Below are 15,263 nucleotides of genomic sequence, written 5' to 3'. Positions count from 1 at the left end.
GCCTGAGACAAGCCTTAAGTTTATACAGTTATTCCAGCAAACCCCTCTGAGGAGGAGCAGGCATCTTTTGCCTGCTGGCCATTTTGTGGTGTCTTGGAGAAGCTGTCAGGTGTTCCTGTGAGGATGAGGCCTGTTTCCCCTCACAGTATTTCAGGGTTGCATCTTGAACTCATCTTGTGTCAAGGGAAATGAAGCATTTGTCCTTACCAACACAGCAGCTGAGCTCCAGTTACAGTACAATAGCCCCATTGGAGGGGAACCAGGTATGAGCTGATCGACTGCTGCCAGGCACAGCTCATGGAGCAGAGATCTGGCTGGAGCTGACTGCTTTGGCAATGGGTTGCATTTTGCCTGCAACAGGGGAGCAGGAGGGCAGCTCTATGAAAACAGAGGGAGAAGAGTTAATAGACAAAGTGGATTTTTGCTGCTGCTTATCTATCCCATTCCTCTGCTCTGTAACTGCAATATCATGTTCAAATCAAGGCAGCGGACTGTGAAAGCACTTCACGCAGAGACAGAGCCACTATCCCCTTTGGTAAGCTGCTTAGTCAAGGTAATGCTTTTGAAAAGAAAATAGAGATGGCTGTTGTTTGCCTTGGGGTTTCATGGGATTGCGAGTTGCCGGAGAGAGTTGTTCATCATTTGAATCCTTTCTCTGAGAGCACATCAGTGCCACCAGCCAAAGGATGATGAAGCAGTCAGAGGAGAGCTGGCCAACACTGAGCAGGAGGAGGAAGGCAGTTTGCCTCGTTTTATGCTGGGAGGAAGCCATGGAGGGAAAAAGAGCTTTCCTTCTAGCTTTTCTGCTCTGACCTGAAGTGCTCTCATCTTGGCAACTACCTGTCAGCCAAAGTGCCCTGACACACTGATCAGGGCCAAAAATTGGTTGTAAGGGAAACATTTTTCCACCTCCTATGCAGCAATTGAAGAGAAAGTAATGCAAATAGGGGCACAATTTCTTACAGACATTTGGGTGCCAGGTACCAGAGCCCCTTTGGAAGCCAGGGAAGCTGTGGGCTGAAACCACTTGAACGTGAGGAAAGAAAATGCCACTTTAGCAATAGTGCCTCTGAGTTCAGTTTTTATGTGCAGTTCATGTTGCCAGGACAATAGGAGGTCACACAGCACAGCGGGTTGGAGCTGTGCTGCAGGTATAGCTCAGAGCACCTTCAGTGTGGGCTTACCTGGGTACTTGGCTCCCATCTCAAGGCATGATGAAATCATAGAATCGTAGAATCATAGAATAGTTAGGGTTGGAAAGGACCTTAAGATCATCAGGTTCCAACCCCCCTGCCATGGGGAAGGACACCTCACACTAAACCATATCACCCAAGGCCTCATCCAAGCTGGTCTTGACCATTGCCAGGGATGGAGCATTCAGGGGAAGGCATGACTTGCAACAAGAAGGGTCTTCAAAATGCCGTATGCTTTGGCTTTGTCGTGCAAACAAACCCTCAAATGTCTTTCTTCTCTCTCAGTCCAGCCTCCGCAGCTCCCCTTGCGCCAACTGGGGCACCAGCAGCAACTGGGGAAGCCGACGCTCAAGCTGGAATAGCCTGGGCAGAGCCCCAAGCCTCAAGAAGAAGAGCCAGTCAGGAGAAAGAGAGTCCTTGCTCTCTGGGGAGGGGAAGGGCAGCACAGATGACGACTCCGATGATGCCAAGTCCAGCACAGTGAGCAGAGCCTCGCTGCACCGCCGGGCAGAGTCCCTGGACTACCGCAGCTCCCTGGACTTGCCGGAGCTGCTCCAGTTGCCCACCATGCGCCACTCGCTCAGCATCAGCCCCGTGGCTGTTCTGCCTGCTGAGTACCAAGACTGCAATGGCAAAATGGTTCATGTCCCCAGTGAGTTCTTCCTGCGTGTGGATGGTCACAAGGAGGATGCTATGGACTATGAGGATGATATGGAGGATGTGAGTTGAGGGGGAAATTGGGTGTTTGTGTGTTAAGTTGCATTTCCACTCCAGGAAGGATTGAAAATCCAGCTTGGAAATGTGTTACTGCCTAAAGGTTGGTGCAGATAGCATGAGTCCAGATCCAGGTGGTGGACCTCCACTTCTCAAAGGGTTTTTTTAGCTAAGTTAGTGGGATGGGCTGTTCAGTAGTAGTGGTCTCTTACAAGGTACAACTGCAAGGTAATGTGCACACATTTGCCTAATTTTTGGACTGATTGAGATTATCCCATTGGTGTGAGGTGCCTCCAAAAATGACCTGTAGGGACGACAGCTAGCTAATGTCTTTGCTCACAAGAGTTGTTTGGCATCCCAAAAGCTTGAAGGTTTTGTAGTTAACTTCTTGCTTGCTTGAGCCCTTTTTGGTTTTGACAGAACTTCGGATCTCAAAATGATTCCTGCCTAGAAGTCCTCCTTTGTCATGTTCGTATCTCACTGTACAGCAGCCCCTTTCTTTCACCCCTTTCCTTTCTCTTTTGTTGGACAAATGTGACGACACCTGCCACAGCTGTCCTAAAAGCCGTGACTTCTTACAGGCACCATGAAATGCCATGCACTGCCCTCTGTCACAAAAGCACTGTGAAAGTTAAGGAGGCAGGAAAATAAAAGAGGAAGAAAAGGTGTTTCTTCTTTTCTTTCCAGAGTTACTGCTACCGGATTCGTAAAGCCCTGGAGCCCTACAAACCACAGTGGTGCAAGACTCATGAAGACTGGTCCCTCTATGTGTTTTCCCCACAGAATCGGTAAGAAATTCAGTGAAACACCAGCCCACCAGGTTTTGGGGGTAATGGAATATTACATTTCTAGCCAGCCTTCCCTTGAGAAATTCCCAATCTAATGCAGAAGCACTGAGAGTTTTAGAAATCCAATTCCTGCCTTTTAGGTAACCTTTTTCTGTTACATGTCTGCAGAACTGTTGCATGGTTCACTCCATGGTTGTCTAAGAAGAAGGGTGGTTTAACCAGCATTAATAATAGCTGTTATTACATCTAGTTTACTGCACTGATAATAGTGTCTGTAACTTGTGGAGTGCTCACTACCTGGACTGATGCTGGTGGCACAGCTGCTGAAGCCTTTTGAGGATGTGCCATTCAGGTGGGAGTCTCTTGCTCACCCAAATATCTGAAGCATATTTTGCTCCCCCCCCATGTCTGCAGGTTCCGAGTGATGTGCCAGAAGGTCATTGCCCATAAAATGTTTGATCATGTGGTGCTGGTCTTCATATTTCTCAACTGCATCACTATAGCACTGGAGCGACCAGACATAGACCCACACAGCACAGTGAGTACCGAAGTCATTTTCCTCCTTCATCCAGCATCCTTGTGTAGGCAAGACCCTGCAACGTGGAAGATGTTTGTTGTTTTCTAACCTCTTTAAATAACTTGCCTCTTTTTGTTGCTCTGTGTTTTACAGGAGAGGATGTTCCTAAGTGTTTCTAATTACATCTTCACTGCAATCTTTGTGGCTGAAATGATGGTTAAGGTAATTGCATCTTCATAGCCAGGCCTGGCAAAGACCAGAACATGACATAGTTGTGATCTGGGTGAAGATTTAAATGTCTCTCTTCTCCTGGCTGTAGGTGGTAGCTCTTGGCTTTTTCTCTGGGGAGAACACCTATCTGCAGAGCAGCTGGAATGTCCTGGATGGAGTCCTGGTCTTTGTATCTATCATTGACATTATTGTCTCCATGGCATCAGCAGGCGGAGCAAAGATCCTGGGTGTCCTTCGTGTTTTGAGGCTTCTGAGGACCTTGAGACCTCTCAGGTACATTCACTGGGAGAGTACTGAGTTGCTTTGTGTTGAGAGACCAAAGAGTTTATAAAAATGCACATGATCTGTCAAGGTCTTGCTTAATAGCACAAAAAGCTGAGCACAGTTATGGGCAGAAGCATCTTTGGCGAGCTCTGAACTAGTGAAACTGTTTGGAAACAGAGAACTGAATCATAATGCATCTCCTCCAGCATGGGAAAGAGCGAATGGAGTTTGGAGTCAGACATGTTATCATACTCAGGCAGTTAGTGCTGTGAATGCCTCCTCCATGCTGCGTTTTTATCACCATTTTACAAATCAGTCTGGCTCCTTGTTATTCAAGTCGTTCCCAAGCAAAGAGGTCACGTTGGCTGGGAGAGAATTTACAACTGAACAGGTACTGGCAATAATTTGATAAGCTCCAGCATCTCTACCTGGTCTCCCATTACTGCAGAACAATTTAGCTCTCAGCAAGCTGGAGGAAGGGGAGATGCTTTCAGTAGGTGAGAAAAGGAATAAAGAGAATTGGTATTTTGTTTACTATTATGCAGTAACAAAGAGGATTAATGCTTGGTGGATTTTTATGAGCTCGTGGCTCCTGTTCTGTTTCTGTCCTGCTTGGCAAGGAATACAAGTCTTTTTCGTTAAATTCTAGGAGAAATAAGATAGGTACCTCCAGAGACAGGCTTGCTTATGAGACGAATAGGAAAAACCGATCTTGTTTGGGCCCATGACTACAAGAACAGCAGCTATTTATCTGCTGCTCCGTGTTTCCTTAGTGACAAGTGACTTTGTGTTTGTCTCCTCTCTTGCTCCCATGCTCTGTTCTTATGGTGGCATCAGAGTCCCCTTGCAGTGCTGGCTCACCAGGAGCTACCCTAGGCAAGCCTTGGCCTGGCAGCACCTCAAGGCACCTAACACACATAACCAGGAACAGAAATGAGGCCATGGGCAATAAGTAGGCCTAAGGGGAAAAAAAGGCAATTGGTCTTTGAGGATAAGTAGGCCAGATTCTATTAATAGAGAGGAATTCATCACTTCTCATGATGGCTTCACTTAACACAGCCTCTTCTAGGGTTACTCCAGGGACCATTCCTAACACTTTGTAGGTTCAGTTCAGACTGCCACATTATTTGCTGCCAAACAAGACCCTATTGAAAAGCTTTGTCCCTGCAGCATACAGCTCTCCTCTTTCCTCTGTGTTTGGCAGGCATGAAGCATCATTAGACGTGCAAGCTCAGGCTACCTGCAAGAACTTATACCCTCTACAGGCCTCTCCTAAACCCAGCTTTGATGTTCATCAGTCAAAACACCCCTTTCCCAGAACTTGCTTGGGCTGGTTGCACTTATGTGTGTGCAAACACATTTCTCAGACACCCATGGGAGAGCCATTCTCCAGGCACTCCTCCAGGAAAGCAAAACACTTGTTCTCCATAATACCCAAAACCTGCTTCGGGCCGTGCTCTCACAGCCTCACAGCAAGCTGCTCTTTAATGGGTGACCCTTTGGCTGGGGAGCTGTTGATCACAAGTTGCTGTTAGCCAAGAGTCAGTGTAGGAACTAATTAGCAAACAAACTGAAATGGCTTTGTTTGGGAAGTTGTCATGGGGCCCAGGCCAGCAGGAAAGGAGAGCACTTATGGCTTGTAGTAAGAGGACAAGACATGCTCTCTAGTACCACTGTGGAGCTGTTTAATACACGTTGTGTTAAGAAGCAGGCTCCTGCCTGGTGTGTGCCCCTCTGCTTGGATCAAAGAGACCTCAGAGCGGATCAGCTTTCTGTACTAAGGTATAAATAGCCCTGTCAATGGGATCCTCTGTGGTATCCTGCCCATAGAGAGTATTCCCTCCTCACTGTTACTCGTAAGCTATTGCCCAACACCACTGACAGGGTGTCTTACACTTCTTTAATTCCATCTGATGTGACTGTCAATGTTCTAGTTGTCCAGATAAGTCACTGACCATCTCTGAATGCTGCCTGCAGGTAGAGGAGGGTTGTGTTAGCTTTACTGCAGCCAGGCAGAGGGGAAAAACCAACCATATTAAAGCCTTTATTGTTTTGCTCTTTTTTCCAGAGTCATCAGCAGAGCCCCAGGTCTGAAACTGGTGGTAGAAACCTTGATCTCGTCCTTGAGGCCTATTGGGAATATTGTCCTCATCTGCTGTGCTTTCTTCATTATCTTTGGGATTTTAGGGGTCCAGGTAAGATTATTTCTCTCCCCAGAGCCATCTCTAAGTGACTGCTGCAAAAGAGAAGCTGTTTTGCTCACCACCTAGGGTTAAGGTGGAAGTACTGAGCTTAAATATGTCCGAAGGGGGATTTCAGTTAGGTGTTAGGAAAGGAAAGCCAGGTTGTAGAATAGCTGCTCTGGGGTGGGGTTGGCATCTGCTCACTGGAGACTTCTTAGAAGAGCAGCCCTCCCTGGTGAGCAGCACAGCACCAGCTAAGCCTGAGGGAGGAGAAGGAAAACACAAATACCCAAGATCTCTCCTAGCTCTGTGTGCTAGGACGTATAGAATATCTCTTCCTTAGAGGGAAGATTGTCATGATCCCACCAAGACAGATTTGGTTTGCAGCATCATCTTCCTTCTGCATCTGAGGCAATACACAACAATATCTCAGTGCCTGAAGTTTCACCAGAGGTGTTTTCCTGCCATGTATGTTAAGACAGGAATCTGAGCTGGAAGGAAAGGAATTTGAACTTGACAAACAGCTACTAGGGGAAAGAAAGATAAATCAGGGCTAGACTTTCCACAGCCTCTTTTTTTTTTTCCCTTTTTCATTTTTGGTGCTTCTCAAATACAGCTTTTTAAAGGCAAGTTCTACTACTGCGATGGTCCTGATGTGAAAAACATCACTACGAAGGCTGACTGCACCAATGCTCGCTACAGATGGGTTCGGCGGAAGTACAACTTTGACAATTTGGGACAGGTAAAGTCCTCACTGCAGGGATTTTCTGTAACAGTTCTTAATGGATGAGCACTTAACATAGGCATTCATCTATTGGAAGCAACCCCAAGGGGTAAAACGGATCAGGTCACCTCTTGATCTCCTGCAGCCAGACTTCCTAGGATTATACAATTCCTTATTTGTAGGAGAGTGTTCTATTAAAGCCACTGCTTTTACATGCAGTCCCTCATGTCTGGACCTCAACTGTCATTTTTAGTCTCTTGACTTCTACCTGTTATGTTTGCAATTGAAATTAAATACGGTGGCTGAATATAGTGGCTGAAAAGCAAGACAGCTCAGAGAAGGAGCTGGGATATGTTATTGCCTTTTAAAACCCCACAATACTGAACCAGCCTGCAGTACTGATTTTTAATCATGCTCCGGTGACCAGAAAGCCTGATGTGTCTAAGCATAAGTCAGCCTGTATGTGAGAGAAAAGGAGTGTTAACAGCTCTAGTTTGCTCACTTTTAAGCCAGATACAGAAATAGGTAAAAGCATCCACAATATGTTGCATCTCTCCACCAGCCCCAGGCCAGATGATGTGTTCTGAGCTGTGCATTAGTTTTGCTGAGTGTTGTCTGTTGTATTTTCTTTTCTAGGGACTAAAATGCAAGACCAAGCTTTTCTGTTTGTTTATTTTCTTTTAGGCCCTTATGTCCTTGTTTGTCCTCTCCTCCAAAGACGGTTGGGTGAACATCATGTATGATGGTTTGGATGCTGTGGGTATTGACCAACAGGTAAATATACTGCCGAGTCCAGCTGTGTTGCTCTCCCGAGTCTCATGCTGGGGTGACTGATGGTTTTGAAGTCCCAGGAAGGAGCAGAGCTATAGGAACTGACTGTGTGTGTTGGGCTGCCAAGGTTTTCTGTTCTTCAGTGAGTACCATGTAGTAGGTAAACAAGCATTGATGGGGTTTTTTTATTTGAATGATGGTACTTGAGGAGTACTTGAGGAGCCACATGTGCCATTGCACAGCAGCTTCACAGAAGGCACGATGAATAAGAACAAACTCACATGAGACGGGGTAAAATCAGGAATGTTATGAAAGAGAAATTGTTAAGCTTGTGTATTATGTGGCATTTGAAAAAGAGAAGTCAAGAGTCTTTGATGAGTAGTACCCAATTGTAGCTACAGTAACACTTTGTACCTAATTTTCTCCTGCTTCTGAAGATCTCATAATAACTGAGAAACATTAACCATGAGCCCACATCTAAATAAAAATAAGCCAGAGCCTATCTTTAACTAAATTGATCTCACAGGTGGGATGATGCACATCCACTGAGGTTTATCTTAAGCTGTATGAAATAAATGCCACTTCAATCCTGTAAGCCCACTTATGGAGGGTAGGGTGGCTTTTACAACAGAAGTATAATTCTAGTCAGTTAGAAAGCGAATGAGAGGAAGCTGTTTGGGGAAAAATCTCCTAACTCCTCTCAGCCCTCTCCTCCTCCCCACAACAATGTACTGTGATGTCTTGCTGCTACAGAGTCCCCAATACCCTGACTTACACACATCATGCCTATACAACTTAGAATCATAGAAGCATAGTATCATAGAATGGTTTGGGTTGGAAAGGAGCTTAAGATCATCCAGTTCCAACCATCCTGCCATGGGCAGGGATGCTTTGCACTAGACCATGTCACCCAAGGTCCTGTCCAACCTGGCCCTGAACACTGCCAGGGATGGGGTATTTACCACTTCTTTGGACACCCTGTGCCAGCGCCTCACCACCCGCACAGTAAAGAACTTCTTCCTTATATCTTCCCCTTGTTTCAGTGTGAACCCATCACCCCTTGTCCTGTCACTACAATCCCTAACAAAGAGCCCCTCTCCAGCATCCTTGTAGAACCCCTTCAGATACTGGACAGCTGCTATGAGGTCACCACACAGCTTCTCTTCTCCAGGCTGAACGTCTCTCTTTGTTTTCTGATTCCCCATCTCAGCCCATCCAGAACCATAACCCTTGGATGCTTCTCTACTTCATCTCCTTCCTGCTCATCGTCAGCTTCTTTGTGCTCAACATGTTTGTGGGAGTGGTGGTGGAGAACTTCCACAAGTGCCGCCAGCACCAGGAGGCAGAGGAGGCCCGGCGGCGCGAGGAGAAGCGCCTCAGACGCCTGGAGAAAAAGCGCAGGAGTAAGGAGATGTACCTGTCTGGTCGGTAGACTGCATTACAAACCCAAATCTTTCTGAGCCCTGCCTGCTCCCAAAGCAAGACTTCCGTTCCCCTTTGGTTTTGTTTCCATGGGATTCAAGAGGCTGTTTTGTTTCGTTACCTCTTTGGCGCGGTACCTTAAGTCTTGGGTTGCCAACACCCTGGAATTGTCCTCTACAAGGCCTAAGTAAAGCATTACCTGTTTACTTGGCTGGGGAGGAAATCCTCCTCCAAGCAGATCTCTCTATCGTGCTCTGCAAGGCAAAGGTGTCCCGAGCACCGAGCGGGAGCTTGCGGTGACGGAGGGATGCAGTGTAAACAGCTCAGTGCTTACTGTGTGCACGAAGGCCAGTCCCAAGGGTAGCCCAGTGGCTTAAAGTGCCGCTTGCATCTGAGGATGGTGGATTTGATTTCCTAGTTCTTTTCTTAGACAAAATAATTGTGATGCTTTTTAGAGTCCAAGCGCATGGCCCCGCATGCCACAAACATGCTGCATGAGGGCATGAACAAAGCCACAGCCCTGGGGAGAGGAATGGAGCCCCAGGACGGGGCTATCCAGAAAATTCTTCTCTGGAAGATGTCCATTACAAGAGATGCTTGCCCCATCACAGGCTGGGGGAGCTGCTGGGACTCAGTTTGTCCTTGCACTCAGACTACATGGAAATACTGGCCAGATGCAGGGCCATCACAGTCCAACAGAAGGCCTTTAGCTGAAATCTCCTCCTCAGTGGATCTAGTAGGGACCATCAAACCAGACCAGAAAAACACTTGAGCTTGTGCTCCTTTCCTCACTTAAACCTTCCCAGGGGTTCTCACCTATTACTTCTCACCTTCACTGCTCCTTGGCAGGCTCTGCCAGGGACAAGCTGCCTATAGCATCTGGTGGGTATTCCCAGGGAAACTGCCAGGAAACCAACCACACTGACTTCCCAGCCAGTTTTAGTGAGCAGGGATAGCCTGCATTAGATGCTGGCAAGCATTTTAGAAGTAAGTGAGGGAACATGGCTTGGCCACTGTGATGAAAGATGAGCTTAGTCAGGGATAAGGCTTGAGTGCTTTTGGCCCTGCTTGCCACAGCAGTCCTGTGGCTCTTTGCCTAGCACTGTGCTGCCCTGTGTGATCTCCTGTAAAGACCACTGTGACAAATAGCTTGTTGTTTCCTTAATGTCAAGCCATAGGTATCCATTTCTAGCTGGGAAAACTGCAGTTAGATCAAATAGTCTTTTGCCTGGCTCCAAGGACATAGTACTCAGAGGGTTTGCTACTAGAAACCCAACCCTCTTAGCTGCTTTCCTGCTCTTGGAGTCCTCTTTTTTAGAGCCATGGGGGACATCAGCATTACTATTTGCACCATGGTCTCACAGGGCCTTAATCACAGAGTGACCTGACACCACAGTGAAGGCCAAGCCTGTTTCATCTATAGCTAGTAGTGAGTTAAGTAGCTGGGTTAGAATGAAATCTAGAACAAACCAGCTAGCTGCAAACCGACTTTGAGTCTCTCCAGAGATGTAGAAGAGTTCAAATACAATTTCATTTTCCTTTTCCCATCTTGGTTTTTGAGTTCAAAGTTCCAGCTAGGATTAGAAGCGGAAATCCTGAAGGCAGCATTTCCAGCACAATAGAAGAAATCAGTTTCAAGCTCTCAAGAATCATCCTGCTTGTGCAGCAGTTCTCCCCCAGTGTGCTGACCCAAGAAAACATTCAGATAAACTCAAAGCTTATGTGCAAAAAGAAGCTTATTTACAAAGATTATTAAGCATCTTTAGACAAAATAGGCTGGGGCACAGGTAAGGAGGGATAGCTTAACCCCAGCCAGTTGCTGTTCCTGATTAGTAAGTAAATCTTATTACAGCCTGTGCTTAGACACCAAGAAGAGCCAGTCCCTGTCAAAGTGATGGACACTCTTCCATTGCCCCTCTTTATTCAGCTATCTCGAAGGATAGAGCCAAGGAGATACTTCAGACCCAGGCACTGCACAGATGCAGGTTGTAACATTTCACTGCAGAGCACACAGGGAGGAGGACAGCTTTCTGGAAGGGGATTAAGTCCAATATAGCAACTGAGAGGCTAAATGTTTGGCCATTTGTTGGGTTTCCAGGAGGTTACCTCAGATCGTCTGGCTCTGAGGTCTCCTGCATGCCTCTGTTCAACATGGACAGGTTGGTGGCCAAATATTAGTCATGAACAAGGTGAAATAAAATTCCTGATACACATTTTGGAAGGTTACAATTTGCGTTTTAATGGATTATTTTTAGTATTTAAATGGGAGAAGTTTTCACCTTCTGGGAGAGTCAGAAGATGATGGATATGGCAGACTCAGAAAGATGTGAAATGTGGATGGTGCCATGTGTGTGGCAGAGTGTCTGGGGGGGGAATGTCTGTGTACACATGCAGGGATGGGATGCTGCACATGCTTTCCACATGCCCCAGAGCTGTGTGTGTCACCCATATGGAGGAGCAGGTGAGAGGCAAGATGAGCACAGGAGTCTACATTGGGAAGCTTAGCTGAGAACCCTGCTTTTGCTTTAGTTGCCATTTCTAGCAGTTGACCTGAGGAGATCATAAAGGGGAAGAAGAATTAGGGCTGGTAACAAGAGTCAAATCCAGCATAGCCAACAGATGTACCTGAGCAACACATCTGGACTCGCTCTGTCTGCTTGGCATCTTGTCTTTGTGTCCTGTCTTCTGTCTGTAATGTCCTCTGTGTGTAGTAATCCTGTGTGTATTTCTGTGTATTGAGGTCTTTGAGCATCTTGTAGGTATCTACACACAGATAAATGCATCCTTGAGCCATACTAGGCTTGGGCTCATGCCTGGAAATGGGTTACAGCTTATTAGTGCCTGGGTGTTTCCATCAGAGCAGGCCCTGCATACAAATCCCAGGCTCTGCAGGCTGGGTCCAGGATTTAGACCCTGTGTGCAGACCTATCAGCAGCTGGCAGAGGGATTGCTCCATGGAGCACACAGCCCTGCAGCTGGACACAGCTCCTTCATCAGACCCCATGCAGGTGGGATGGGGAATTGTCACGTGCCTGTTTTGGGGGTACCTTCAGGAACCTGGCAGGAAGGTCCCTGTTCATCTCTGTCAGACACTACCTCAAACCTTTCCAACAGGTATCTTGTTTCCCATCTGAGAGCCACTGTTATGAAGGGACAGGACAGGGTGACATCCCCCAGCCCTTGTCAGCATGCCTTGACTCTCTGTGCTCCTGCAACAAGCATCACTCGAGGTACCAGCAACAGAGAATCACAGAATCAACTAGGTTGGAAAAGACTTTAAGATCAAGTCCAACCTTTACCCCAAACATGGACCCAACATGTCAGCAGGGTGCTGGCTCCATGAAAGCAGCCCAGCCTTCAGACGCAGGCTACAATAAACTCCGCACTGAAAGCAGGCCCTGGGTTTGCCAGTTAACTCAAATCACATGAGTAAATAGGGTGTGGGGTTGGAATACACTGCAGAAATGCATTTGATGTGGTTTTCAAGGCAGAAATACACAGTGTACTATTAAATATGAAGGTAAAAATTCAAGATAAACTAGAATATTTTTCTGACACAGTCACTACCTCCATCCGCTCTATATACTATGTAAATACATATAGTGTAATTTAACAGTCCTGCAGCTCCTAACCTTTAATGAGGTTTTCAGAAGACACAGACCAAAACCAGCCTCCCCAGATTGAATTTTTGTATTAAAACCACATGGATCAGCTTCATCTCCTCTGTATTCATGATACAAAGCCAAACCCAACCCTCCTGTTTGTGCTGTGAAGCACTAAGCAGAACTTGTTGTCAAGGTCACACACAGGCAGTGCTCTTGGTCTTCAAAGGCTGCGAGTGGGCTCTGGGTGATGCTGTGTGCTGAGAGCAGTGCAGGCAATGCCTGGCTCAGCGTGGGGAGGCCCAAGCTGGGGAGCAGAGAGTGCCTTCCAGTAGTGTCACCAAGTCACCGGTCTCTGGGAAGACCCCAAAATTGGAGAACTCAGAAAATAAATGCTTTTTGCTGCTTTCTGCTCTGTATGAGTGGGGTCACAGCCGTGTTTCCCTGAGGCATTTCCCAACACAGAACCGAGCATCTGAGCATTTTAGATGGAAGAGGCCAGGTTTGGTTTAAGACCGAGCAGAGATGCCTTTCACAGCACTGACTGCAAGTCTTCCTCTCTAGGGGGGAGCAGTTGTGGGCAGCACAGTGCTATTTAAATGCCACAACCATGGCTCGATCCAGCAGAAATATTTGATCTGTAACTAAAAGTTTGGGCACATCTGCTTAGCATTTCCAACTAGGGAATTATCAAACTATCTAGCTTATTTTTCCAGGCAGCTGCAGGTATAAAGCTACTTCTGTGCCAAGCATGCGTATAAACCCATTAGGGCTTTCTAATGTTTCATGCAGAGGAGAATAATGGAGGAGCTGTAGCTAGCAATTGGAATGCCAACCTAAAGGCTTTTAAGCTAAGAGACAGTGCTTCATTAGTTTTCCCGTCGGCAGAATCACCAGCAAAGTAGTTTAAATACTCTGCAGAAAGGTGAGGTTCAAGCCTTAGCCAACATCTAGAAGCAGGGTCGAGAAAGGACTGTGGTTTTCCTTTTATGTATATTTGATGGTTTCTCCTTTCCCTCCTGCATTTCCACCAATTCAAACCATCAGCTGCAGGGATACTTGTCGGTGTTTGATGTAAATCTGCTAGTTGGCTGAATGGAGACTCATCCCAGAACCTGTTTCCCTGGAAAAACCAGGCCCAGATTGCATTTTGCCTGCAGTAATTAATGAGGCATTCGATGTCCCCTGTTTGCTGTGCCCGCATCCCTGTGGTCCACTGTTCTCATACAGGTTCTCCTGCAGGTTCCATGTCTCTGGCTAAGCAGACTGTGCGACAAACACTTAACACCCAAACTGGGGAGAATAATGTCGTATATCCTAAGAAGTAAAAATGTGTGTCTGAACTGAGAGAAAGCCAAAGCCACTCATTGTGCTGTGATTGAAGTAAAACTCCTGTTCCTAAAGGGACCAGGAATGACCCAGCAGAGATGAGGGCTTTGGAGCTCTGAAATGCAGCCTCCCTCCTGTCCGGAGTGGGTCAGGGCTGCAGTGAGGCTGTGTGGCTGACCTCTCACTGCTTTCACCCTGCTGCAACCCCTCTGGCTCCATGGGCTTGTCCTGACCTAATGTCAACACCACCAGAGCAGAAGCTGGCCTGTCCTTCCTGCACACCCCTGCTCACCATTAGCCTCGCATGGGCAGCATCTCCTCTAATGGACATTGCATGGGTTACTGCGCTGAGCATGACTGTGTTGTTGCATGTGTTTCAAACTGTTGTCAACTTTATCCCAGACTGTCCTTGTATGTGTCCCCCCAGGAGAAGTTTCATCTGTTAACTTGGCTTCAGGGGTGTAGTGCATCCTAAATGAGAGTAGTTGCAGTCACCTACAGCCTGTTTTCCTTCTGTGCTGCTAGCCAGCGTGTCCACACACCACACAGCGCTGCTAATGTTGTTCTGAGCTCCATTAATCAACCATTTGCTGTTAATAAATAGTCCCTTAATACAACATTTGACTATTTGGGGTATTCTGGGACCACCCAACAAGCTGATACTTTGCATTTCCAAGAAGACATTTCCAAACACAAACCTAAGAAGTCTGTTGCAATCCTGAACACCCATGAAAGCACATTGTGCAGGCTCAAATAAATATTATACAGCTATGTTTTTACTAGTATTTTTTAAACACAGCAGATCAGCGGAGCTCAGTAGCAAGCACAGCTCCACCAGTCCAAGAGGACCGGTAGGACGAAGGCACGTGGCACATGAAAGCAAGAGAAGAATGTATCCAAAACGACTGTGTTTGCTTTCATCTTGTTTTTCCACACCCATTAGGGGCAAAAAAAAGCAGTCTTGGTGGCCCTGGTCAGAAGGAAATGTTTTTCAAATGCCTCCACTCCACTTTTAACTACCAGAAAAAACAGGAGCTGAAAGAGAGCAACAGATTCAGTTTCCCTTTATCCAATTTTAGGGGTTTGGACTTGAATCTGGCATCAGTTGTGCTACCAAAAAAAAACCCCACATTTCAAAAGTCACTTTAACTGAAAGATATCAGGAAGATCAGAGGAGTGGAAGATGCATTTCAGGGAGGCACTGAGCACTTTTGAACTTATTTACCTCCTGATTTCCAACTCTTTCCTAGCTCCTTATGCTGAATTTGCTGAAACATGAGCAACAAAACCCCCTCTCTGTTAAGAACAATCCTGCTGTGACTTAGTATGACCCAATATGTCTCTTCCACTTGCAAACTCTACAACAACACTGCCTGTGGCCTGAAGTGCACCCTTTGAGTATTTACATTTCTGAAGTTTGAGAAACATGTGTCTCCATCCAAGCACCCACAATGGTCTAATTTAAGAGAGCCACACGCAGTAAATACAGCTCGGTCACAGGGCAGTGTCTAAGCTCTCTCCTTGG

The 15,263-nt window shown here is 46.6% G+C and overlaps 1 protein-coding gene across 3 annotated transcripts in view; it reads left to right on the top strand.

The window, feature by feature from the left end:
- Positions 1-15,263, top strand: part of CACNA1H (calcium voltage-gated channel subunit alpha1 H) — a 118,009-nt gene that overhangs the window by 80,551 nt on the left and 22,195 nt on the right. For 2 of the 3 annotated variants that reach the window (XM_057420881.1, XM_057420880.1), the window contains exons 15-23: positions 1,479-1,913; positions 2,595-2,695; positions 3,110-3,233; positions 3,366-3,434; positions 3,532-3,716; positions 5,776-5,902; positions 6,507-6,632; positions 7,299-7,388; positions 8,596-8,809. In XM_057420881.1, the coding sequence (XP_057276864.1) occupies positions 1,479-1,913; positions 2,595-2,695; positions 3,110-3,233; positions 3,366-3,434; positions 3,532-3,716; positions 5,776-5,902; positions 6,507-6,632; positions 7,299-7,388; positions 8,596-8,809 (1,471 nt within the window). The remainder of the gene's footprint in view (positions 1-1,478; positions 1,914-2,594; positions 2,696-3,109; positions 3,234-3,365; positions 3,435-3,531; positions 3,717-5,775; positions 5,903-6,506; positions 6,633-7,298; positions 7,389-8,595; positions 8,810-15,263) is intronic. The other variant, XM_057420882.1, reaches the window with a different exon arrangement.

Source organism: Pezoporus wallicus, unplaced genomic scaffold (assembly GCF_028554395.1).
Source record: "Pezoporus wallicus isolate ANWC-B61680 ecotype Strahan unplaced genomic scaffold, APGP_CSIRO_Pwel_v1 contig_13721, whole genome shotgun sequence".
NCBI classification, from domain to species: Eukaryota; Metazoa; Chordata; class Aves; order Psittaciformes; family Psittacidae; genus Pezoporus; species Pezoporus wallicus.
Note: the sequence above shows the minus strand (reverse complement) of the source record. Positions and strands in the feature narration are given on the sequence as shown.